This window comes from Pelodiscus sinensis, chromosome 28 (genome assembly GCF_049634645.1).
Source record: "Pelodiscus sinensis isolate JC-2024 chromosome 28, ASM4963464v1, whole genome shotgun sequence".
NCBI lineage: Eukaryota > Metazoa > Chordata > Testudines > Trionychidae > Pelodiscus > Pelodiscus sinensis.
The window spans coordinates 13,909,606-13,937,025 of NC_134738.1; the positions used below are offsets into that span (position 1 = coordinate 13,909,606).

The 27,420-nt window shown below is 42.4% G+C and overlaps 1 protein-coding gene across 1 annotated transcript in view; it reads left to right on the plus strand.

The window, feature by feature from the left end:
• The window catches only part of UNC5D (unc-5 netrin receptor D), a 359,887-nt gene that overhangs the window by 237,287 nt on the left and 95,180 nt on the right, over positions 1-27,420 (plus strand). Inside the window, exons 8-10 of the mRNA XM_075910658.1 lie at positions 19,795-19,975; positions 21,999-22,166; positions 25,427-25,591. Of these exons, the coding sequence (XP_075766773.1) occupies positions 19,795-19,975; positions 21,999-22,166; positions 25,427-25,591 (514 nt within the window). The remainder of the gene's footprint in view (positions 1-19,794; positions 19,976-21,998; positions 22,167-25,426; positions 25,592-27,420) is intronic.

The window sequence follows — 27,420 nt, forward strand, 5'->3', positions numbered from 1 at the left end:
TTATTCACAGCACTTTGTTCGCCTACTTGGTCAAACTCAGGGGGTTGTAGTATCTAGCCTCCCCACAGAGCTCTGGTACAATGCTACTTACCAGCCCTTTTGTGCTTAGGTCATCAGTCTTATTTCCTACCAGCTGTTTTTCTGCGTTTGTACATTACGACTGGATACATCTTAGGCTCTCCCAAGATGTCCGTCATTTGAAACAGGCTTATATGTTCCCGCATGCGAGAGAGAGAGCTATATTCCCGATTCGGTGCAAGCAAATGAACATTATGCCTGCTTCCCTGCCATAGAGAGCACATTTCTTCTTCTGCATTTTGACTCACTCTAAGCAAGTCGGTACACAAAGGAGCCGTAAAGGTCACAAAACAGAAATGCTGAAGCAAAACACATTCCTGCTTAATGGGATTTGCTAAAATGAGAGCGAGCACCTGGCGGTTCCAGTGTGGTTAGATAGCTCCTGTCATGGCCATATAGATTCCATTTTTTTTCTTGACCTGCATTGACCGAGACATATCGGTTTGATGTTATTCTTTTCATTAGTGTTCTTAATTCTGAGTACTTAAGTGTAAGAAAATGCCATTTAGTCCTGAAAGGTTATAAATAAAAAGAAGCTATCAGGAATTCGGTGAAGTCATCCTGGAAGGATTTACAGCAGATTTCCCTGTGTGCGTATTTGGAAGGGAAACACTGTTAAGGACATAGCCCCAAGCTCTTCTTCTGGTCAGAGACATGGGGAGACAGTGGAATTGTTAATTTGTGTTGCTGTAGCACCCAGAAGCCACAGCCCCACTTGGCCTGTGACTCAGTCCCTGAAACTTGAGGTTTAGGCCATCAAGACATGGGGCCATTTGACAGTTCCAGCTGACATGTAACAGGTTAACTCTGGTTTTGACTATCAGAGGTTAACCGTGTTAGTCTGAATCTGCAAAAGCGATGAGAAGTCCTGTGGCACCTTATAGCCTAACAGATGTATTGGAGCATAAGCTTCCATGGGCAAAGATCCACTTCATCACCTCCACATAAGCTGCTAGAAGTGTGCCTCATCCTCCCTGACTGAATTGACCTCGTTATCTCTAGCCTTACTCGCGACTGATACTCTTTCCTTATACCTGTATATCGATACCTGCCTCTGGAATTTCCACTACATGCATCTAACAAAGTGGGTCTTTGCCCACAAAAGCTTATGCTCCAATACATCTGTTAGTCTATAAGGTGCCACAGGACTCCTCATCTGTTTTTGAAGAGCATCTCACCTTTTTGCATGGGGACCTCTGTTGATATCCCTTGGGATGGCTTTCCAGCCTGTTTTGAACACCCACGCTTCAGGACTGAGAGCATACACAGACCTCTGCCACTTGAGTGAAAGGATTCAGTCCACTAGTGGGTAGAAGCAGTAGGCTATTATCCTCTGAGCATTCTCTGAAGGAAGACCGCCCCTTGCACATGTGGTGCTGCCACTTGATCAGCAACTTGGACTTAGAAGCCAAGATGGTCACTGCTCTTACTGATTGAGCTCAACCGTGTTCTTGAGATGATTTTTGGCAGGGGCTTCTGGTCATTCAGCTTCTCTTCTGGTTAACTACTCAAATGGCATTGGCCGGGGGAATATTTCCCTTAGTCATGTCAGTCAAGGAAAGTAAGGCCAGTCTGAGAGCAACAGAGTTGCAAAGCGGGGTGAGGTTGGGCTGTTGCTTTACATTTCTCTAGTGCTTTACATTTAGAGAGTGTTTTGCAAATGTTCCCATTTTATGGACAGGCAAACTGAGGCAGAGAGGAGACGGCTACAGAGAGAGTCTGTCTCCAAGCAGGGCTTAGAATTTGGGGATTCTTTGTCAGGCATGTACTACACCGTCGCAATCAGAACAAACGGTGAGGGGAGGTCCATGAGTAACCACAACAGAGGGAGAAATGCAACATACTCCTGTGAATCTCTTTTATGCTCCAGGCCGGATCTGGCCGAGGATATGAAAACAGGGTAAACCCATCACTTGAGCGGGCATTGCTTGCAATAAGTCAGGCTGCATTGGCCGTTTCTGATCCGTTCATGGGGGAGCCCATTTTGCTAAATTGGCCGCTCACTGCAGTTGCAGGAACAGCCGGTTTCCCTACAGCTGTGACTAATACTCTCGTTTGGACTGAGAAAAGTCCGAGGAAGAGTGCTGCATGCCCTTGGCGGAGGGTAGTTCCACTTCCACTGCATTTTAATGCAGGCTTGAAGGTCAGAAGTTGGCAGATGCCATGATAAAGTGTCACCAGTGTGCTCCTAATGGCTGCTACCGCTTGGCCTGTTCGATGCCTGGGTTGTTATTTACTCTTCATCTTCCTCTGTCTCTTGATTTTTGTGACTCCGGTGCGGCTTAGTCCTGAAGGCGGCTCTCTTTTCAGCGTAATTGTTTGCAGCTTCTCTTCCATCCCTTTCTCCCTGCATTTCCTGACAATCTCTCAAATGTGGAGCCTGCATCCCGTCCCTTTTCTCCCTTTTCACACACTTATTCCTTTGCTTCAGCGCCTACCATGGCCCACGTCCAGAACTGTCTGTTGTCACTTCTCATGTCGCTTGTCACCATCCTAAACTTACAGGGCTGCAAGTGCATCTAGCTCTTTAAGGCTTTGATACAGCAGGGGTAACTGCTGTCATAGGCATGTGCAGCACATTTCATTAAGGTGTGCACCCAAAGAATTTTTTTTAAATGTACTCTTTAACCCCCATTAGCCACACCCTCTGACCCCCATTAGCCACACCCCCTGACGCCCTTAGAAGAGATTTAGGGGCAAATTAGAGCTGAATAACAGCACCGAACACTAAAAGCCAGGACTGGTGGCTGTAAACAAACTTGAGGGGACCACGGGAAACTTGGCCACACCCATGCTAAGTAGACATCTATCTAACTAAAATCATGCCACCAGACCATGCATGTTTCCAGACCAGATAATACCAGGCTAGAGTGGTTCAACCTGCACATACATCAAGGTAAAAATTACCTGTGCCTTCACCGCAGGAAGATTTTACATTGATAGCAACATCTGTGGCCAGGCATGATTTTAGTGACCCGGGTGTTTACGTATCATGGGTTTGGCCAAATTTCCCATGGTCCCATATAGTTTTACAGCCACCAGCCCTGGCTCTGTGTTCTGTGCTGTTTACCCTTCAATGTCCTCTACCAGCAAGCAGTGGAAGTGCTGCTAAGGCTGCCAGACAATATCGACCTCCCATGGTCTAGCAAATACTCTGGTTCGGCACCGGTCTGGTCCCGAGGGTGCCGGGCTAGAGAGGTTCAACCTGTACTCTACACTGCTCTCCCTTCATGGAATCACTTATTTTGTGTCTGTGCCAGTGGGTCAGGACCATATAGGGATACATTAGAATATTCAGCAATAAGGATGCATCCTGGCAAATATGGCCAATAAATATCCACTAATTTCAAAACCATTGTGGCTTTTCTACCTGTCTGAGAACTTTAATTCCAATCAGTGTTTGAGTGGGGAAATCGTATTTCCCCCCCATTTAGCCCAATACATTGCAATTGTAGGGCTGAAATTGGCTAGAGACACAGATCAGTTTAAGGAAGAACAGACGACTTTCCCTGTAGAATCAGCTTTTTGCTGCTGCACTTTGTCAGCTGGAAGAAAGACGTCTTAGGTATTTGGGGCAACTTTTTCCTTTGTTTGGGGCACTCTGCTACTACTCAGTGAGACTGCAACAGGTCAGTAGATTCCAGGAAGTGAGAGAATATGAATGATCACCTGTTGGGGATTAAACCTGAAATGCATCCACTTTTCTGCAAGGATCTGGAGAGATTGAACAATGGAATGTGTAGCATGCACAAATAGCTTCTCAGGGCGTGGTAACTCAGGATATAACGTGTGTATATTAGAGAGGTCTTCATTAGTAATGCTAACCCCTTTCCGTTTGGTTTGGATCAGCATTTTAAAGCTGGCTAGATGATTTGGACACTCATGTCCCATTCATTTAAGCGTATTTATTTAGGGTAAAATCTTGGCTTCATTCCAATCACCATCAGAACTTCCATTTGGTTTCAGTGGGGTTAGGATTTCATCTGTGCGGCTTGATTCTAAAATGTGTCCAGCACCTTCTCTTGCTCTTGAATTTAAGTGAAGTTGAAGGCGCTCAGCGTTTTTCTGGATTAGGTCTGTAAAATCTATCTTTTAAAAAGTGCTTGTGATAAAATCGAGGTTAGTCTGGTTTCAGATTATGCTTTTTATCTTCCTATTCAGAGGCAGGATGGACTTGATGTATTTTAATAAACTAAACCAGCAGTATTTCTGTCCCAAGGGGTTTAATCGATCATTTAATTCATTGTTCAATTAAGCAATATTAAGAGCATTTGGACCCACGGTAACTTATGTGTCTCCTAATGCAAGAGAAGAAGGGGAAATCAAAATACAATACTTGCTAAATTGTCACTGCAGAATGAACTCTCACTGTAACTGGAATCCTGTTTTCTGCCTTTAAGAGCATTAAAACATCTAGGGATTATTGAGCCAAATTCTGCTATGTTACACCATCATCAGTGCATAGAGAAAGTCTGTCAGGGGAAGAGATGCTACCACAGAGGGAAATCTGATGCTTTTGTTCTGCAAGGCAAAATGACATTCCATGATATCTCATCTTCTAAAAGGAGAGAGTGAAAAAGACCCAATCAAATATAACACAACCCTATGTGAGTGTGATAAAGCGGCATGCTCCCACACCGCTTCTGAAATTTCATTAGGAGAAAAAAAAGACTCACAACCAAGGGGTTTCATTTAATGGGACACCATAGGTTTACTCTGATGTGTGTTAAGGATGAGAAGGCACCAGAATTGTGGGTTTTCAAAGAGAGTGGTCACTGAGATCAGCAAGAAGACCTGTTTGCCATCTTTTGGAAGGAGAATCCAGATGGTCCCTTGCATGGGCTGATAATTAACTTCTGTAAATATTAATGCTACAAACTTGAAACCCATCAGCAGGACACTGACCAGTGAGCATGGTGTGATCAACAGTGAGTCTTGTTTTGTGAAGGTCTTTGAGTAGGCAGGCTTTCATGTCCTTCAGTAACAACACACAGAGTGTGTTTACTCAGTGCTAGCTATAAACAAAGGGTGTTATAATAACACAACCGAATGGTTTTGAGCATACAAGCCAGCAACTTTCAAAGTCATCAGAGATGTGGTGTCACTTTTGGAGCAACGGGGGCAGAGCGGCCGCTGCGGAACACTGGTTGTAAGGCAGCCCAGCTTACAAAACCCATCTCATTTTATTTGTCTCACTTCTGAAGTGGCAATCATTATCATTTTCTGCCTCGCTGCAGAGAGATGGAGAATAATAATAATAATAATAATAATAATAAAGAACTTGGTTTGTAATGGAAGAAACCTCTTACAACAAAATGTCCTTTACAATTACAGCGATTTGGAAGATATGTGTTAAACTTGGAAAAAAATTATTCAAACTCTCCAGTGTGGGAAAGCCAAGCAAGGACACTATGGCAGATAACTCTGGGAACTGAAACTTTTCCCTTTATTGGACTTGGCTGCTTTCTACTACAGATGCGTTTGTCATGTGAGGTCTAGCTGCATTTTTTGTTTGAAGTTACACATTTTATGCCTTTTGTTTCCCAATAGAAGAAGAGTTTTCCATTGTCCCTTCTACAAAGGTAATGTGGCTGTATGTTCCTAGTAGACAATTGGGAATAAGCTTAATAAAAATAAAGGTAAAACTAAAACATCGTAGCGTTACAGGTTTAGAGAGATTTTTCCCCCAAACATAAATCCCTGTCTATTTAAATAACAAAGGGGATGTTGCACACAAAAACAGTAAGTTATTCTAGCAACAAATCTGAAACTCACACTCACTTAATATGCATCTGCACACACATCCTAAATGTAACTCATTTGTTAACCAATAATTGTATCTCTTCAGTTCTAGATATAGTGCTTGAGTTCAAATACCTATTCCCAGTGTGCACAGGAGAAAGATTCATTAGTGAATCTTAATGATGATTCCATCAGTAAGTTCTTACCGGCAGTATTTTATAAACAAAAACTGTAATATTTGAAGATGACTGTTTTCCAAAGTGGAATTGTATCAGGCACTGTAACAGTTAAGCCATAACTCTGAGAACAATACATTCATAGTCCCTTGTGCTATTATATTCACTGCAGAAGTATTGAAGTTGCTGTTGTAATCAAGAATAGGGGCCCACACAAACAACCAAAAGGAAGTAATTTATCGCCTATGGTCCTAGTACATTTATCATGATGCTACAGAGTGCTAGAGTTAACAATCCTGTTTCTCATCTGCAGGTATATCTAGGTCAACCATCTGAATAAATATTACTTGTTAATGAACTTCTGGGCTTCATAAGAAAACTTTACAAAAGATTGCTGGGATTTTAAAAACCAGTAGAATCAACTAAACATGTGAATTAAGTAGTTAAAATTCTCCTAGTCTTACTTTATGAAAACTGAATACATTGAAAGACAAATGTTGACAAGCGTAGAAGCCTCCTTCCACTGAGAACAATAGCGGAATGAGGCAGTGTTACCCAATGGTTAGCACCCAGGACTTAGACTCTGGAGACTTGAGTTCTGCTCTTGGCAATACAACTAGTTTGGTAGGCAAGTCACTAAACTTTTCTATGCCTCAGTTTCCCCAGAGGCAACATGAGTATAATGTCATTCATCTTCATCGTAGAGCATTCTGTACAGGTAACGGTAGTATTGTTAAAGCCCATTGATATGAACATGCAGCAATACATCTCAATCTCAAGACTTAAACCTATGACTGTTATGTTTAAAGTCAGGGGAAAATGGCCAATACCTACCCTGCTTTGTTAGAGTAACTTTAAATATTAAATTGGATCCACCTCTTACTGCTTTAAATATTATTTGTCTCCCGGTCCATCCAGTTCTTAACGCTATTGGATGACCCAGAAAATGGGCATGCTTTTTTGCTGCTTTGCACTTTTTGTACTGTTTAAAATGTATGAAATATGGGTGTATAATACTAATTAATCAGAATGGCTTATAGAAGTCTAACGATGACACTAGCTGCAAGGAAAGGGGAATCCAAAGTAGAATTTTGTACCATGCTAAGAGTTTCCACTTTGTGGATGATAGTGTGACAATGCCTTTTTATTTTTCTAATACATTCCAGTAGTTTCCTGTATAAACACATCTTCATATTTCTAAGGACACACAAGCAATATCTATTTAAGCTGTTGAAGTGATGGATTTTAAAATAGAAAATTTATCCGCTAGTCTCCCTATTTTCTAGCAAAATTGCAAAAAAAAAAAAAAGTTCCATGAAAAGGGTCCTTATCTTCAAATCTTCAGTGGATACCTCATGATACCATCTACATGTTTTGTTAGTCTTTAAGGTGCTGCTAGACTATTCATTGTTTACGTTTTTCCAGTTACAGACTAACTTGGCTACCCCTCTGAAGCTTATTTTCAATGTTGACTTTGAAAACCTGCATGCTACCTAAATCATTAGAAGTTCTTGACCTATGAAATCAAGTTGATGCTTCTGGTAAAAAATTTGAGTTGACCAAACTCCTGTCTTTAGTTAATGACTTTTGTTTCCTTTTCCTCTTAAGCTTTTAATAGGATACGTCTAGACTACAGGCTTTTGTCAACAGAAGTTTTGTCGACAGTATCTAGACAACATCCAGTTCTGTAGACCAAGCAAGCTGTTTGTCGACATGACAGTGTGGACACAAAGGACAGTGTAAATGCAATAATGCCTTCTGTCAACAAAATTCTGTCAACAAAAGGCGTTATTCCTCGTAGAATGAGATTTACAGATGTCGACAAAACTGCTGAGTTCTGTTGACATTATGTCGACAGAACTCAGCGGCAGTGTAGATACAGGTATAGTTTTTTACTATACCTAGTTACAGGTATAGGCTAGACACACCCATAGGGTTAGACATTTCTATTCATGTTGCATTTTGATAGCCTAACTATAGATGGAATGGGGATATTATCCTTGTGCGGCTTGAATGATATTTATGGACCTAAATGTGTCAGATGATGTCTTAGCACCTGATTCTGACGCCCCAGGAATGCATTGTAATTCCTTCAGTAGCTACCAGAGCTACTTGGTAATAATTTATGAATACTGAATGTTGACCTACTTCCCAGCTTGTGTACACTGTGAATATGTTGGTTTAGTTTAATTGGGGGATAGTTACCAGGAAAGAATAAACAGGAAGGGAAACGGCAAAAAATAAGCTACCCTTTGGCAAAAATTTAGACCCTGTTCAGAGACAGTGGCTGAACCTTTGAAGATATGACCTCCGTGCGTGAGTCAGCTTATACAACTGGATTTGATCAGCCTGGTCAAGGCCTGGGAAGGAGATGACCATAATAAGTGTAATAGTTTTCAAAGGGAAACTGTCTGGAGATGAGGAAATTCTTTGGGGGAACCAGACTGAAACACAGGACTCACTGGGCTGTTTGAAGAAGGCTTCTGCTGCCTAGGTTACCTTTGGAGGGTAGGCATGCATGTTTTAAGATCCTTTTCATCTCCAAGCTTGGTTTCAACTGCAAAATAAACAATACCGTGGTGTAAATTTGGCCACCAGATGCAGCACTGTTCACAGACTCCCAAAGGACAGAACTGTAGGTGTAGGACATGTTGGGCCTTCTAAGTAAGCAGGGTTGATACATTGGGTGTTTCCCAGGGCCCAGTCTAACACCCTGAAGGCACATCTACACTTGCCACACGGTAAATCGATGTTCTGGCATTTGATTTAGTGGGTCTAACATAGACCCACTAAATCAAATGCTGAGGGTAGCTCCAGTTGGCGCCTATATTCCTCGCAGTCATGAGGAGTAAGGGAGGCTGACAGGAGCTTTTGCTCCCATCAGGCTCCTGCTGTGTGGACGCGACCAAGCTTGGCTTAAAATAAGTCAACTCCAGCTACCTATTGTAGTTAGCTGGAGTTGCGTACTTTAAGCCGACTTTCCAAGTCTAGTGTAGACCTGGCATCAGACTGTAAGACTCAGTAGAGGAAAGGGCCTGTGAATACATAAGTGTCTAATCTATGCAGAATAACTTCAATCTCACTCCTCTTTGCAGTATCTGAGCACTAGACTTGATAGCAATTGATTGGGCCTTTCTATTCCTTGAAAGAAAAAAGCTGCAGTGGGGAGTGGAGGAATCAGGAGGGTTTTGTTTTTGTTTCCCTTAATGCCACATTGTAATGTTTGATTGCAAGCCGATAAAAGGAAAGAATGTTGCAATCTTGTGGTGTGTAGCTTTTCATTTCAATTACTATCCGTGTTAGGTGTGATGATTTTCTTATCTCTGAGCGCTTTGTTGAAATGAGATGTTGCATGTCAGGACGGCAGTTGCACAACTCTGAAAAGTACGCCCCCCAATAATCTTATCTAAAAAATGGGTTTTGTGCGTTGGTTGTATTTGTAATTCCCTTGTAAATGCCTGTGCATTGAAAACCAGCTGATGTCTAACATGTAGCATCATGGACAGGGTCTCTGGAGCCTGGAGTTATTTGTTTATCTTTCAAAGAATCCTGATTCACATTATCAAGAAATATACGATGAGTTTCCACTGCACACTTTTAAAATAAGGTCTGAGAATGGCTATCTAGCTGTCATGTACAGGTTATCCAACTAAAGAAATTCACCAAAAGAACCTCCTCTAATTTGCTCGCCTAGTCACTGGAGCTACCGCCAGGACATTTGGGGTTTCTGCTTCAGCCAGGTCATTTATTTTGTGCTCACCAGAAAATAATTAAAGTCAAATGATTCATGAGCATTGCCTTACTGGGAAAGGAACTATATAAACCCGCCTAATCATTTTTGGTTTTATTAGTGCTGTGTCATTGTGCGGCGTTTAAATGAAGGGAAGACCATGGAATTCTGATTCAAACGTGATCCTTCTTCCTGTAAAAGGAGAGGTGCCAATAAGTTGACTTTTTGCATTCAAATGTGATTGTCTCGAGACCCAACAGAACAGTGCACTAAGTGATTTAGTGAACACAGAAAGCCTCCATACCCTGAACATTGCAACTAAAGATGAGCTAACTGGTCACAATGTTTGAAATGATGAATGGCTGTCTTTTGTGATTTGCCTCCCACCCCTATTTCCAGTCCCTTTGGAATATAGGCAGTCCCCGGGTTACATGGATCAGACTTACATCGGATCCCTACTTACAAACGGGGTGAGGCAACCCCGCACTAGCTGCTTCCCCCCAGCAGACCAGGGAGACGTGAAGCTAGAGCCCTCCCCCCCCCCCCCCCTCCCAGCAGACCAGGGAGACGCGGAGCGGCTTTTCTCAGCAGACACCTCAGCATGAGAATAAAGGACTGAGGGAAGTGAGGCGTGGGAGAATAAAACTGAGCTCTGGAGAAATGTTTGGCTAGAGTTTCCCCTACAATATGCACCAGTTCCGACTTACATACAAATTCAACTTAACAAACCTACAGTCCCTATCTTGTACGTAACCCGGGGACTGCCTGTAGTCTGTGCGTGGATACATTTTGGTGTTGGATTTCAGCGCCTGTAATGCAGGATCTGTGATGGAGAGGTACAGGCAGCAGTGATGTGATGTGCCAAAGCATCACCATCCTCTATCTTTGTTTTTAGAAATTGAAATAGATGGGACCAGTTAAAGAGGCATATAAAGAAAACTGCCTTTAAGAATGTCATTATCACACCAAACCATACATACTGCTCTACAGACAAGGTTCCTACACCACCTAGCAGATGTTTAGACAAAATCCCATTCCCATTTCTATATTTATCCTCATATTTGATTTTTTGTAATAAAATTATACATTCAGTCTAAAGAAGGAAAAACACATTAATCAGAGCAGTAAGATGGCCCCATTATTAACCCATCCAGTAACAGTATCTGCTCTGAATGAACTCAGACAATGCAGTAGACTTAGCCAATCCCATTCTAGAGATTTATAATGAAGGTTAACACCATTTGATTGCATGGATGAAATGGAAATGTGCTCAGGAAAGAGAGCTGTGGATGGATTGGATGTAGCCTCTTTGTTTTTCTGAATCACTTCTAATAACTTATGTTAACGAGGCGCTTTTCATATCTTTGCTGGATTTTTATGTTAAAAGGAGACAAAATGAAATTGACAGAGCAATGGTGGGTCTCCTGCAAGGTCTGTCAATAAAACATCCGCTGGGCCTATGCTCACCCAGTGTAATTCTGCAGTTATCAGGGACTGAAGCCGGATCCTGATCCCCCTTTAGTACAAAAAGGTGGGGTGTTGGTGGGGGGTTGCAATCTTGCTCTATCCGCTTCAGAAACAGCCTAAATTTGGTGACCTTCATGAATGCTGCAAAAGGCCTCTATTTAGTAGGGTTTAGAGAGAGGCTGAAGGCAGAGTGGGTTCTCAGAGCAATGGTGTGGAGTAGAGTGGAAAAAAATATAGCTGCTGACGGGCTGGCCAGACTAATTGTGGAATGTTTCATTTTAATACGAGGTTAGGATTAGTTAAAAATGTTCTGACAATTTCTTTTTACAGAAAGTTCTGATTTCAGCTAAGTGGTTTGCTCATGGGAAGGGCTTGTTTTACTTGCTAATCTAATTTTTTTTTAATCAACTAGACAGAAACCCCCCCAAAATATCTGGAAACAAAGGTTTTCAGTTATTGGCAGTTTTCAGCCAACATTTTTTTGGTCTATTTTGGGGAGGGAAAAGAAGGGTGAAAATCAAAATTGTCCACAAGACAAAAATATATATCTTGCAAATGGCTCTTTTGGAGGCATTATGTTGTAATATTAGTTAATTGTTCTGGTGCCCAAAGCTCTGGTAGAATTGAAGCCTGTATTACTTAAATCAGACAAACTCACTGCACACGCTTACAGAGAAAGTATCGCTTGAAACAGCTTCATGATAATGTTGAGGGGCCTATAGTTGTTACAGGGAGGCAAGTACAATGAAGCGCGGGAGGGGACTGGCCTCCGAGACCCTTGGTCACTGACTTCGCGTAGACTTCGGCTGGTTTTACAATGAGAACTCTTATCGACTAACTTCATACCACTGAGTTGAAAGTTATTGCAGGGGGAGGTGGCTGTTATTTAAAAATGGATGATTGGTAAATCGAACCGTTGTTATTGACAAAGGTGTGAAATACACCTGGGCTATATCTACACTCGCGGCTTCTTGCACAAGTAATATGCAAATGAGGCTAAGCGTGGAATATTGCTGAGCCTCATTTGCATACCTAATGAGCTACCATTTTTTTCAGAAGAGGCTCTTGCGCAAGAAGGAACATCTACACTGCCCCTTCTTGTGCAAGAAAAACCCTCTTGTGCAATGCCATTACACCTATTACTTTTCAGGAGGAACGGTGTTGCGCAAGAGGGTTCTTGTGCAAGAAGGGGAAGTGTAGACGCTCCTTCTTGCGCAAGAGCCTCTTCTGAAAAAAAGGTGGCTCATTAGGTATGCAAATGAGGCTCAGCGATATTCCACGCTTAGCCTCATTTGCATATTACTTGCGCAAGAAGCCACGAGTGTAGACATAGCCCTGCTGTATAACATTATTTCTTGTTATTTTGTTCTCTGTGTGGTCTCTGACTTTGCATTTTGTTACTTTTTCCCCGTCCCCCACCTTTTGAATCATATTGAAAAAAAAAAAAAAACCAACCCAGCAGTAAATAGCAGAGGATTCATGGTATTTAGCATTTACTAGACTGAGGACAAACTGGAGAAATGTTCTGAGGTAAATAAAATTAAGTTTAATAAGGACACATGCAAAGTGCTCCACTTAGGAAGGAACAATCCATTTCACACATACAGAATGGGAAGCGACTGTCTAGGAAGGAGTCCTGCAGAAAGGGATCTAGGGATTGTAGAGGACCACAAGCTAAATATGAGTCCACAGTGTGACACTGTTGTAAAAAAAGCAAAACTTGATTCTGGGAGGCATTAACAAGAGTGTTGTGAGCAAGACATGAGAAGTCATTCTTCCACTCTGCTCTGCACTGATTAGGCCTCAATTGGAGTATTGTGTCCAGTTCTGGGCACCACATTTCAAGAAAGATGTGGAAAAATTGGAGAAGGTCCAGAGAAGAGCAACAAAAATGATGAAAGGTTTAGAAAACATGAGCTGTGTGGGAAGGCTGAAGGAATTGGGCTTGTTTAGTTTGGAAAAGATAAAATTGAGAAGGGACATGATAGCAATTCTCAAGTATCTAAAAGGGTGTCACAGGGAGGAAGGGGGGGGGGGGAATTGTTCTCCTTGGCCTCTGATGGCAGGACATGAAGCAATGGGCTTAAACTGCAGCAAGGGAGATTTAGGCTGGACATTAGGAAAAAGTGTCATAACTGTCAGCGTGGTGAAACACTGGAATCATGTGCCTAGGGAGGTTGTGGAATCTACGTTACTGGAGATATTGAAGAGCAGGTTAGGCAGATTTCTATCAGGGATGATCTAGACGGTGCTTGGTCCTGCCGTGGAGGCAGGGGACTGAACCTGATGATCTCTCAAGGCCCCTTCCACTTTGAATGTTCTATGATTCACCAGGTGCAGATATTTTTAAAGTGGACACATTAAAGACAATTGCTCCTACAAAACAGTCAGTGCGTTTTGGTGCCCTTTATCACCAGATCTCTAGCTTTGATTCCCTGCAATGAATACAAAGCTAAAGGCAATGTTACAGTTTATATAAAGTTGCTTTTAACTACAATTCCATCTGGGATTGTGTGTGTGTGTGTGTGTGTGTGTGTGTGTGTGCGCGCGAGTGTGAGATTTGAAACCAAAAATGGGGGGAGGCATTGTAAACAGGGACCTAACAAGTGGATGAAAAGTGGATGAACCAGAAGTTTGGTGATGTCGTTAATGGACCCTTTCATCCCTAGGTCAGCAATTTTAACATTTGGCCAGTCCTGAGTAGAGACTAATTTATCTGCAGGGTTTTCCCTGATCAGTGTCTTCTGTGAAACTGTTGTGTGGTCTTCGTGCTAGTTGGGCTACCAAGGCCTATAATGAAAAGACAGCCCCAGCTTGAATGAGTTCACCATGAACATATAGACCAAGTGATTCCTTTTGTTCACCTTGTTTATTGCCCCTGCCTGGTATCTCTGAGAGAGTCGTGTGTCCTATGCAGCAGTCATTTCACAAGCAGCAATGCAGCCAACTGGTTTTCTAAAAAGCCCTCCTCCATTTGTCATTCAAACATGAAATGGATCCAAACATTTTAAAGTGCCTGTGCCCAAAAGATGCCAGTGATGGCTGCCTTCATGAGGACTTGATGCAGCAATGTGGTTGGCTTAATTGATAAGAGAAGATTAAGGGAGTATTTGCTATTTCCCCAATTTAGAAGGAAGAATATTCCAAAAGAAGACAGCAAAGTGACATGAAAATGGGAAATATTGTGGCAGCTATTAGCCAGATGTTGACCTTTCTCATCTTAAGATCGCTCAGCATTTATCTAGGATCCAGGAGGTGATTGATTCTCTCTTCGAGGAGAGCTGACATTCTAACTATATTATCTCTGATATATGTGTACTCTGGCTATTGACCACATGAGAAAGTCAGCTGCTGTAGGTAAAGGGCAGGAGGTTTTAATTTAAATGCGGGGTACTAAGATCTTTTGTATTCTGACCTATAAAATCATCATTTGCGCCCAAAGGACCTCAAGTCTGCATTGTTCCTGTTGCTTATTCAATATCTCTTTCTTCTCAAACAAGAGCCACTAGGGAGAACAGAAAATGCAGGTCTGTCAGTCAGTCCGGCTAGTGAATATGTTGTTGCGGTAGAAGGGATACTACAGTAGCTGATTCAAGATTCAAAATGGAGATTTGGCTTTAATATTTAAAATGCGAGGAGGTGACGGTGGTGAGCGACACACAGGATTTCTTAAAAGAAAAGATGTTTTCGTTATTTCTTCCAATGGCAATTTTAAAAAAATCATGTCCTCTGGAAAGCGGTGCTCCTGGTAAGTGCCCAGATGGTGCACAACAGCCAGAGTGTGAAAATAATTGCAAAAAGGGAAAACGGATCCCATGACTCATCGTGGTCCAAGCTGAATGAAATGCAAAACAAAAAACGGTATAAACAAGGTATCTTGTTTTAAAAATCATGTTTAAAAATCTCTGCTGGGGCAAAGATAACCATAGGGAGGTGAAGACTGGTGTCACAAAGGTTGTGTCAAGAGGTGGGAGAAAATTTGTTCTTCTTGGCCTCTGAGGATAGGAGAAAAAGCAATGGGCTTAAACTTTAGCAAGGGAGGTTGAGGTTGGACATTAGGAAAAAGCGTTCTAACTAGCAGGGTGGTTAAACACTGAAATAAATTGCCTGGGGAGGTTGTGGAATCTCCATCTCTGGAGATATTTAAGAGCAGGTTGGACAGACATCTATCACGGATGATCTAAATGGTGCTTGGTCCTGCCGTGAGGGCAGGAGACTGGACTCGATGACCTCTCGAGGTCCCTTCCAGTTCTAGTGCTCTGTGGGTCTATGATTCCTGCAGCTCCCATTGGCTAGAAATGGAGAACCCCAGCCAGTGGGAACTGCAGGGCCATATCTGAAGATGGACAATGTCAGCTACATGTCTCACGGATCACAGGTGGCTGGTTGGCTGCCACTGTTCTACATGAAGAGTGCAAAAAAACTTCGGTCTGCATCACCCTCTTCCTGTGAGGAGGATAGAGAGATGGGAGGTGCAAATTGGCATAGCTCATTGAAGTGGCAGATTTATGGCAGTTTAAGGGTCTGACCCAGGACCCTATGAAAAGTTTTAGTGATCTTTGCATCATGTGCTAAACCTGCTGAGGATTTTGGCCTGCAAGGGCTTTTATTTTATTTTTCTATCTCACTCATGACAAGAAATAGGACTATGTAGCACTTTGAAGACTAACAAGATGGTTTATTAGGTGATGAGTTTTCGTGGGCCAGACCCACTTCCTCAGATCAAACAGGGGAAGAAAATTGTCACTTCTTCCACTATTTGATCTGAGGAAGTGGGTCTGGCCCACGAAAGCTCATCACCTAATAAACCATCTTGTTAGTCTTTAAAGTGCTACATAGTCCTATTTTTTGTTTCAGCTATACCAGACTAACACGGCTACATTTCTATCACTAATGACAAGCACCTTCAAAACAGAGAGGAGTTTAAAAAGTCATTTAACCTTCCCTAACTGTTCTCTGCAATGTTTGTCTCATCTGTATTCCTGCCTTCGTCAATATTCTGGGGGACATTTATAAGCCCCCAGGGAATTTTGAATTTGTAATCTGGAAATTGGAAGATGCATGTCTATAATATTTGCATGGGTACATATTTAAATATGATTCATATGCATACATTAATTTGATTAATTTTTTTGCACTGGCTAAGCATTATTGGAATTCATCACTGAAAGCAGCTCACGCAGTTGTTTTTTGTGTCTATGAAATTGACCCGGAAATATTTTGATGGTATACCTTCAATAGTCAGAAAGATGCTTGAGCTTTTTAGTTGGTGCACTCTTTGTCTTAAAAATAGCGAACTCCCACTACAACCTACCTGTGATATGCTGTGCTTAACTGATTTCATTTTGATAGTGCTGTAAGCTGGTCTCTGATAATTGCCTTCTGTAATTGGAACAAATTTATGATTATGCTAATTCATCCTCAGCCACCCAATGTAGGGAAGCTGAGCTAATCCATATCTGCCCTCGCATTTCTTTTGTAGATCATTACGTGATTAGCCTTTGGTCGAAACGGATGGGGACATTTTAATTCTGAACAGGCCTCATTCAGGGGAGGGGGAGCCTTTTTATGTAAAAACTTAAGTTGCATTATAGACAGCCATTCTGAAACTTAGTTCATGAGTCAAGCATTAAAAGATCTTCAGACAGTCTAATCCTTAAAAAGGGAGCTATTTTCAGTGCATTATAAGCAATTGCATGACATCCGCTGGTGATAAAGCAAGGGAAGTTAAATGCTCATGAATTTTAAGTCAACTCTTCAGAGACCCCAGGTTAAAAATTCAGAGTTAATGTTTCATTTGTATATGGAAATGTGGTGAATTATCTCACACCTTTGGTTTTTTGTGCCCTTTGAGGAAACTTTATCTACAGGGACCCTAGATCACTGGAAATGGTAAAAATACAACAAGAAAAAAGCCAAGTAAGCTGTTCATCCTTGAAAGAATTGCTTTTGAAAGTCCCGCTGCTTCAGAAGTATTCATCAGATATGGGATGTCTTTCCCAGTTTAAAGATAGCACTTTTCTGGGAGAAGGGGCGGGGGAAGGGTCTTGCAGGGGTGGCTAGTATCAGTGAGTAGAATTCACAGCACTGTAAAATATGCAGATAGAAAGCAAAAGGCACTGCCCGCCCTTGCTTACAAATCATCTGTTGATGGCACATCTCTCAGTGCTCCAACGTTTATGTTCCGTCTGTTTAATGTTCTCCCTCCGCACTGATCATCATTCTTTTAAATGCTTTGCATTAATGTAAACGTTTTTCATGCGCAATCCCGGGCTCGGTAAACAATGGATCACAGTGCATGCTCTCTCCCTCTCTCCTGGAAAATATTGAGCTGTCGAGAGGAAAAATAGCATGAGGCCCAAAAGTGCTGCTTCAACAGAAACCAGGAACTAAAAAAAATAAATAAATAAAATAACATTGGTCTGATGAAAGAGTCAAAATGTAAAATATGAACAGTTGTAAAATCGTGAACTCCCAGCCTGCACTGACACTATTCACGTTTGTCATTTCTTTTAATGTTACTAGGCATGTTTGTCATTTTCTTGCACATAAAGTGAATATAGTTCTGACTGTGACCAATGGGATTCTGGTCTCAAGCTGGAGTTCCGCAGTCGAACGTGGATTCCTAGTGTCTTTGATGAGACGTAGTCTGATGACAAGTGTTAAAGTTAATTGCATAGAAGAAAATGAATAGTAGGTGGGTTTCAATTCCCTTGATAGTTTCCTACCTCACCCAGACTACAGGGAACTGAAAGAAATGCATCTGAATTATTGAAGGGGGAAGACTATAATCAAAAAAAATCTCTACATGGTAAAAGAAGGAAGGCTAGGCGCTAAAGCTAACGATGAGGAAAACACCTTAACAAGTATGTTCAAATATTGCCTACACATCCAGTGTGATTCCAGAGAAATGAATAAGCCAAAATTGAGCTGTGGTAAAAAACATTGATAAAAGGCAGGTGGTTCGTTTCAGGGGTATACATCATCTGAAACACCAAGGAGGATAAATTTAATGAGTAGTATTTATGTCTATAGCTATGTGATTCTAATCATGACTGACCAGTAGATATCGAGGAGGTGGCTTCTAGTTAATCCAAAATAGCTTATTTCAAAATAGCACGTCTACACTGCAGGGAAGCCTCAAAATGAGTCAGAGGCAGGCTTCTCTAATGTAGATGGGCTATCTTGATTTAGAGCCCCAGAAGGCACTGGGGAGGAATAATTTAGAATGGCGCTGGTGAGAGGCTAGTTCGAAATAGCAGCAGTGAAGCGTCTACGCACACCTTATTCCGAAATAGCTATTTTGGAATAGGCATTATTCCTCATAGAATGAGGTTTACAGGTTTCAGAATAAGCCGTCCGTTATTTTGAAATTATTTAAAAATAATGGAATGGCTGTGTAGACACTCACATAGTTATTTCAGAATAATGGCCATTAATCCAAAATAAATTTTCTGTGTAGACCTACTTGGATGGGATAGAACATAACTTCAGTCCTCACCCACCTTGTGTACATAGTCGGTTTGGTCCCAAACACAGCACACAAATGCACATCCCCAAAACTGTCTTTAAGTTTCCATGAAAGAGATTAAGGAAAAATGTTAAATAATGGTCAAGGCTGAAAGACGGGAAAAAAACCCATAATAAATAGAACGATTACGGGCACATTATGAGTACCTAGATCTATAGAGGTGCTTTGAATCCTTAATGCTAAACTTAAACAACAGTGCTGTATCTCTAACTCCGCTTGCTGTGATTTCTTTTTTGCTTAATAGCATGTATTAAAAATAGGGGAGGGAATGTCCCCCCAAGCTTTCATTTTTCAGCTGTTGTGTTTATTAAATATGCGACCTGATTCAAATGGAAATCTGATTCATTGTATATTAGCCAATACATGTCCTATATCCAACGGTATCTCAGAAGAAAAACATTGCCATAGACCCACACCGCCTTCCAAGGCTGGCTGCCATTGGACGGTGCCATGTTTCCGGGAGGGCAGGGATGATATCAGTTGCCCACCTTCTGTCCTCAGCCTACCAAAATGACTAACCGTATTGGAAGGGGAACCTGCTGTCTGGCATGAAATCTAATTGGCTTAGCTGGTCTGCTTTTGCAGATTTGTTTATCAACTGGAAAAAATCTACAAATTGCAGACCATCTGCACAGAGCAGCGTGATAATGAATGCCTACAGATCCGCAAGCTCGTTACGTCAAAGTTGCAAGTCCTTCCATTAGTTCCCAACTGAGGTTATCCATCTGAACGGCAACTCGGAAGGGTATTTGGCTTCAGGATACAACCCTACCTCTCAGAGTCCGGAAAAAAAAAACCCAACCTACCCTGTCTGTAAAAATGAGACATGTTTGTTCCACCTCTTACCTGGATCTAAAGATTCTGCTTCTGTTTTCAGAGTATTCGTTCTGTAAAACACCAATTCACCATGCCTTAAATTAATGTGTCAGTCAAACCTTCCAAGCGGAGAAGCCCGTTTCTGCAGATGTGATCTGCAAGGGCCGTTATCCAGGAGGCAATGGTTGTATTTTCACTGTGCATCTTTCTCTCCAGCACGCTGGCTTCATTCTCTTCTCTTCTCCTCTCCCTAGGTGGAATGGCTTAAAAATGAAGAGCCCATTGATTCCAACCAGGATGACAACATCGACACCAGGGCAGATCACAACCTCATCATACGCCAGGCCCGGCTGTCTGATTCGGGCAACTACACCTGCATGGCGGCCAACATAGTGGCCAAGAGAAGGAGCATGTCCGCAACGGTGGTGGTGTATGGTCAGTGGAAAAGTGTAACAGCATTTACTGCCTGGCTTCCACGCAGCTATAACAACCAGTCAGTCACAAATCCCATATCCCTGGTCCCAGTGATGACTCCCAGTCCTGATCCTTAGCCCCCTGAATATGCGTGTTTGTACAGTGCCCAGCATAATGAGGTTCTTGTCTGTGATAAAAAGTCTCCGAGGGGTCACCGTGTTAGTGTGTAACTTAAAATAAAAAAAGAGTACTCCTGTGGCACCTTAGAGACTAACAAATATATGTCTAGTATCATGAGCTTTTGTGGGCACAACCCACTTCTTCAGAGGAGTGGAGCAAAAAGTAGAAAAAAAAATCCCAATTCAAAGCAAAAAAAGAAGGCAGAGGGGGAGGAAAAAAAACTTGTCAATTATAGTGCTGGAGTTAAAAGTTTTTCTCCTTTTTGCTCCACTCATCTGAAGAAGGGGGCTGTGCCCATGAAAGCTCATAATACAAAAAATACATATAGTATCATGAGTTCGTGAACATGAAACTCACTTCATCAGATGATGAACCGGGGAGGAATAACAGAAACCCAAGTATTTTATAACCAAAAAGAAAAAGCACCTGCCAATTGTACAAGCGATGCTAATAAAACTGGCAAAGTGGGCTGGAAGTGTCCCATACTTAGCTTGTGATGTAAAAATGAGGTGTTAAATGCAGGGCGGGCTGGCTGTATAATGTGACATCCAGTTAAATGTCTTTGCTCAAGCCCATTGTCACATTTGCAGATGAATGTCAGTTCCGCATTCTTGCTCGGTAATTGGCTGGTGAAATTCCTTTGCAGAAGAAGGGCTACTTCTAAATCCAGGACTGAGCACCCAGGCAGGTTACAATGTTCCCCTCCAGGTTTCTGTCTGTTACCATTCCTCATGTCTGATGTGTGTCCATTTCTCTTTTGTCGTAGAGACTGTACTCTTTGGCCAATATACATGGCAGAGGAACATTGATGGCACTTATCTGTGATGAGGGCTTCCTGTCAGTACCAGTGGACAAATAATAAATAATCCGTGTGCCAGTTGTTAATAATGGCCACTTTAAGGGTACGTCTAGACTACAGGCTTTTGTCGACAGAGGCTTTATCGACAGATACTGTCGACAAAGCTTCTGTCTCCAAAGAGCATCTAGACTGCTTTCCGTTCTGTCGACAAAGCAAGCTGCTTTGTCGACATGAGAGTGTAGACACAAAGGACAGTGTAGATGCAATAATGCCTTCTGTCGATAGAACTCTGTTGACAAAAGGCGTTATTCCTCACAGAATGAGGTTTACCACCATCGACAAAACTGCTGAGTTCTGTTGACGTTATGTCAACAGAACTCAGTGGCAGTGTAGACGCAGGTATAGTTTTGTTGACAAAAGTCCACTTTTGTCAACAAAACCTTGTAGTTTAGACACACCCTAAGTCTGTCTAAAGATATAAGTCTTACATATGATGTTCTTAGGGCCCTGATTCACCCGAACACTTAAGCACTAAATAACTATTCTGAATAATGATCTGCTTGGGTGTTTCCCTTACTAGATCTCTGTAGCACTAGTTAATGAATCGAAATCTTGTGTGCCACAGGGAGATGAAGCAGAAACACTTGTTTTCACCATTCCCGTTGTTTACCATGTTTGTTAAATCGGAGAGTGACATTTTATTGATGAACTCCAAGGCATGCCTCAGCCATCCCTTATCCAAAAAAAAAGGATTGTGTTTATCTTTTAAGTCAAACATGTTTGAAGGGAACGGGGAGGCAAGTACCTCAATTCTCTTCAGAGTCTCCCTGTCAGTCATTACACCTTTTGGCATATAAACCCACCAAAGGCAAACACAGCATTTCTCTGACACGGCGTCCTTGGTGTAATTGCATCCTGATGCTATTTAGTTGCTGGTGCTCCTATTTGGGCTTGGAATTTACCTTTCCGAATATATTTAAAATCTGAGAACAAAGGGATCGGGAAATAAAGACTTGCTGCGTATGACTTGCTGTGTACCCATAACGCTGCGCGTGTGTGTTGCAGTGAATGGAGGCTGGTCGTCCTGGACCGAGTGGTCTAACTGCAACGTGCGGTGTGGCCGAGGCTGGCAGAAGCGTTCCCGGACCTGTACCAACCCTGCTCCGCTCAATGGGGGTGCTTTTTGTGAGGGAATGTCAGTGCAGAAAATTACCTGTACCTCCCTTTGCCCAGGTGAGATATCCGAGTCTAACTTGTAAATGTCACACTGAGACAGCATTCGCTCTATCTGAAGGACACGGGGACTGCATGTGCTGTGCAGAGCCACTGAGATCAAAGGGGGAACAGGAAGGCATTTGTTTGTGTTTAGACAAAAGTTCATATCCTGTGCATTTTATCTTTCTGTGCAATTGCAAAAGACGTTCCAGACTTCTGTGACCGGAGCTGGTTGGGTGTATGGTGCCCAGCGAATTCATCTGGCTGCTTTGCCACTGAACAATGCTTTGATCTATATATAAAAGTAGAGGTTTCCACATATTCAAGGACAGGTACCGCGTAAAACTGTGCACAACACTTCAGCACTTACCTCCTACATTTAAGGCTTTGTGACGTAGGTCACTGTAGGGAAAAACACAGAGCCCTCAGGTCACAAGGAGTAAATAAAGGATGGTTTGGTTTTTAAATGCTTTGCTTTAAAATGCATTTTACCTTTTTATACCAAGCTTGAGTTATTACTAAAACACACTTATGTCCCTTGTTTCAATGTATTTCCTCTCTTTATCATCTGAAACACTACAGCCGGTCCCCGAGTTGAAAACGGTCAACTTATGACCGTTTGCAGTTACAGCCGAAGCTATTGTAAATGGTGGACCCCGAGTTACGAATGCAATCCGCACTTACGAACAGCGCGGTCACGTGTAACTCTATGGGGTCTGACTTACGAACGAACAGAGTTACGACCAATTGCTTGCTCCGTAACCGGTTCCTAAGTCGGGAACAGGCTGTATTTGTATGATTTTAGGGGAATGGAGGATGCCCAACACGGGGGTAAATGGGTGTGTGTGTAATTTTAAGATTAACTCTTTTTGTGGCCTGACTAATCTCCTTTAAAGTGGGATTCTTTTCATTAACTTTGATGGGCTTTGGACCCAGCATTTACTGATCTGGGATTTAAAAGAATCTTATGTTCTTCTAACTTTCCTCTCATCTAAGTTATGTGTGAGATGTGTAGATGGGACCAAGGGGGTGTGTCTACACAGCACCCAAAACGCAAAATAAAATATGCAAATTACGTAGCTTATTTCGAGCCTATTTCAAAATAGCTTATTTTGGCATTTGACACTATCTACACAGCGCCAAATTTCGAAATAAAGCGCTACTTTGAGCCATCCTTTACTCCTTGTAGAATCAAATTTACAGGGATGGCAAAATAACGTGTCTGCTATATTTCAAAATAGCAGACGAGTTTAAAAGACGAGAGGTGGCTATTTTGGAATACCGCTGGTGTCCCGAAATAACTTGGCTGTATAGACATACCCCTGGGATACTTTTTAGATGTGAGCAGGGATGGAGAAAAGATAAGACAGAGGCATACTGAGTCCAGATCTCACTCAGGGCATTGAAGGGAAGCCACCAAAGCCATCTGTGCTGTTTTTGTAAATGTCAGTTCTGTTCCTGTGTGAAGCCTCCACATACCAGCCCCCTTGGAGCTGAATTTTGGATGAGCACAAGGAGCTAATAGCTGCATTATGTGGACATATCCATCAGAGTCCCTCTTGCGTTTTTTCACTGGCTGTAGGTGGTGTTTACTTCCTGTCCTGAACTGTTAGGTGCTTCTGCAGTGCTCTGTTTATGCTGTGTCTGCACTAGTGGCGTCACAGTGGCTGAGCCATTGTAAGAGCGCTAGCACAGCCACTCTACGGTGATGGGAGACAGCCCCACTGTTGGCACAAATTAAACCAGTCTTGACACATGATGGTAGTTACCTTGTGTGGGAGAGCATCTCCTGCCGAGGTAGCACTGTCCACACCGGCGCCTCTGTCTGTGTAACATATGTAGGTCAGGAGTGGTTCTTTTCACACCCCTGAGCAAGGTAAGTTCATAAAATCATGGAATCGCAGGGCTGGAAGAGACCTCAGGTGTCATTGAGTCCAGCCCTCCTGCCCCAAGCAGGGCCAACCCCAACTCAATCATCCCAGCCAAGGCTTTGTTAAGCCGGGATTTAAACACACCTAGGGATGGAGATTCCACCCCCTTCCTAGGGAACCCATCCCAGTGCTTCCTCGCCCTCCTTGGGAAATCGTTTTTCCTAATATCCAGCCTAGACTCCCTCACTGCAACTTGAGACCATTGCTCCTTGTTCTGCCATCTACCACTACAGAGAACAGCCTCTCCATACTCTTTGGAACCTCCCTTCAGGAAGTTGAAGGCTGCTATCAAATCCCCCCTCACTTTTCTCTTCTGCAGACTAAATAAGCCCAAATCCCTCAGCCTCGCCTAGTAGGTCGTGTGCTCCAGATCCCTCCTCATTTTGGTTGCCCTCCACTGGACCCTCTCCAATGCATCCACATCCCTTTCTATAATGGGGCCCCAGAACTCCAAATGTGGCCTCCCCAGTGCCAAATAAAGGGGAATAATAACTTCTCTAGATTTGCTGACAATGCTCCTCCTAATGCAACCTAATATGCCATTGGCCTTCTTGGCTACAAGAGCATGCCATTGACTCATATCCAGTTTCTCATCCAGTGTCATCCCCAAGTCCTTTTTTTCCAAACTGCCGCTTAGCCACTCGGTCCCCAGCCTCTAACAATACTTAGGATTCTTCCATCCCAAATGCAGGACTCTGCACTTGTCCTTGTTGAACCTCATCAGATTTCTTTTGGCTCAATCCTCTAATCTGTTTAGGACACTCTCAACCCTATCCCTGCCCGCCAAGGTATTTACCTCTCCCCCTAGCTTAGTGTCATCTGCAAACTTGCTGAGGGAGCAATCCATCCCCTCATCCAGGTCATTAATAAAGATGTTGAACAAAACCAGCCTAAGAACCGATCCTTGGGGCCCTCCACTTGACATGGACCACCAACTAGACATTGAGACAAGTTTTACTGCCAAAAACACAAGTATAGATATAGCCTTTGAAAGATGCTGTGTTCTACCTCAGAGGTGGCTCCATTTCAGTGGTGGATTATATGTCTCCCATGTTATATGCACAAAACTAGAACCCTAAAGGTCTGTAGGATCTTTCTGGATAATAGATGCTAGATACATGTCACACAGCACAGCCTGCATCTTTAAAACCAGTATTCTGTTGGTCTTATCCAGAAACACACAAACCTGAACACACATCTCTTGAGTTTAATAGTTTGTTCTCCAGTTGAGCAGGGTTCTTAGGTATCTTTAGACCACCTCAACAGCCAGTGGAATTCAGCAGAATCTAATCATACCAGCTGGTCATTTAACTCATATGGATAATGTGTGTTTTTCTTCCTGTTTAGTGGACGGTAGTTGGGAAGAGTGGAGCGAATGGTCCGTCTGCAGCCCGGAATGTGAGCATTTGAGAATTCGGGAATGTACAGCTCCACCGCCACGGAATGGGGGAAAATTCTGCGAGGGCTTGAGTCAGGAATCTGAGAATTGCACCGAAGGGCTTTGCATTCAAGGTAGGGGTTGCGACAATAACCCGTTGCATGAACAGCGATCTGCATTTCCCTCGGAAAGCTGTCCTGTGGCGTGGGGCTCTAGAATGCAGCACCATGCCTCACATGCAGCTGTCTCATGGCTGAAAACTGCTCAGAAGTTGGAATTCATTTTCCAGGAGTTGTGTATCTGCCAATTTGAAATTCACTTGACTCTTGGCTCCTCGTTATGGCCTGAGGCAAAGCCCCCTGAAGTCAATTATGAGGCTCAATCTGGCATCAAGAGCCTCTGGGTTAGGCCCATAGTGAATAATTTACCTGGGTTTAGGAAATGTAACCTGTGCAGGCCAGACACATTTCATCTGTACAGCACCAGGTGATTCTGGTGAGCGCTGTCAAAATTCTCTGTACGTATAAAATTGTGCTCCAGTGAGTCATAGCGAAATGTATCTCACCGTATCGGAACACATCCTTATGCTTTTCACCTTGTCTTGGGATTAAATGGGTGAAGAACCAACATGTATCTTGTTGATTCCTTAGATATTCCAGGTCAGATTAGTGCTCCTTTGCATCTTTGTAACCCAATAAGATGTTGCAGGTATAACCAAGGGCTGATTTGGGCTCTGCATTTTAATGGTGACCTCATTGTAACAAGATCTTGACCCTTTTTTGAATGCTTGGAAAGCATTTAGCATATTATGATTGCCGTGATAACAACGAAGGAAACAAGAAAAAAATCAATGCTGCATCTGAAATATCAGCCTAGAAGTGCAGAAACTCAGGAACAGCTGCATATTCTTGACATAAATGAGAAATTAACAAGTTTGTTCCTCCGTTGAATTCAGTTACATATCTATGAACCATTAGTGCCACCTCGCCTTGTCCCTTTGTTCCCAAAGCTGCCCATTTATTGTGATAATCAGGAACTCGAGGAGTGAAATGAGTGAGTTGGAAAACAAACCAAGTTTGTTTTCTTTTTAGATAGAGTCACAGAAGATCAGGGTTGGAAGAAACTTCAGGAGGTATCTAGTCCAACCCCGGGGCTGAGCAGGGATACACCCAGTAAACTTGGACTTGTTTCTTAGCCTCTGAACTGTCCAAGTTCTCATGTTGAGAGACTAGACACACTTCAAGTGGGAGTATTTTCCATATCAAAGAACGAAAACCCGTCCGAGTCTGAATCTCACACACTGAGGTGCTTTCGTTAATTGACCAAAATGTGCTTTGTGAGTCTTTCTCTTAAGGACCCACCTTTAACCCTCATACACCTCTGCTGAGGTACCTTTCTTTGGCATTCCGACTAGAATCTGTAAGGACTGCAGCTTTAGAAAAGAGCTGGTTTATAAATCCCATCAGCAAAAACAGAAGGTTCTTGGGATGTGGGCTGTTCCGAATGGTGCATGTTACCTAAACTCATAGAAAAAAAAAAGTTTGACTCTTCCCACTTTTTCCAACAGCTACAAACCTGTTGAAAAAGCTACACTTTTTCCAACAGCTTTGTTGTCCTGAAGATAAAACAGATTTCCTTTAGAAGAGATTAGCACCTTTGATTTTGCAGAGATTTGAGTTGTGGAAATTCTATCATTGTGATTGAAAGCAAGGAAACTTCAGAATACAAAGAACCTGTTGCCAAACTATCTTCCTTGTCAGGAAATAAGATGATGATCATTAGTAATAATAAGTAATTAATAATAATAATTTAAAAGTGCAGTGTGCTCCAAGTGAGAGATAAGACCAGATTGTCCTGCATGGACACGGTATTTATTTTTTCTCTTACTATATTTAAGTGAAAGATGTCATATTGACAGCCCTGCAAGTCCTCTGTTTCTCCCCAGAAGATATGGTGCAGTTTC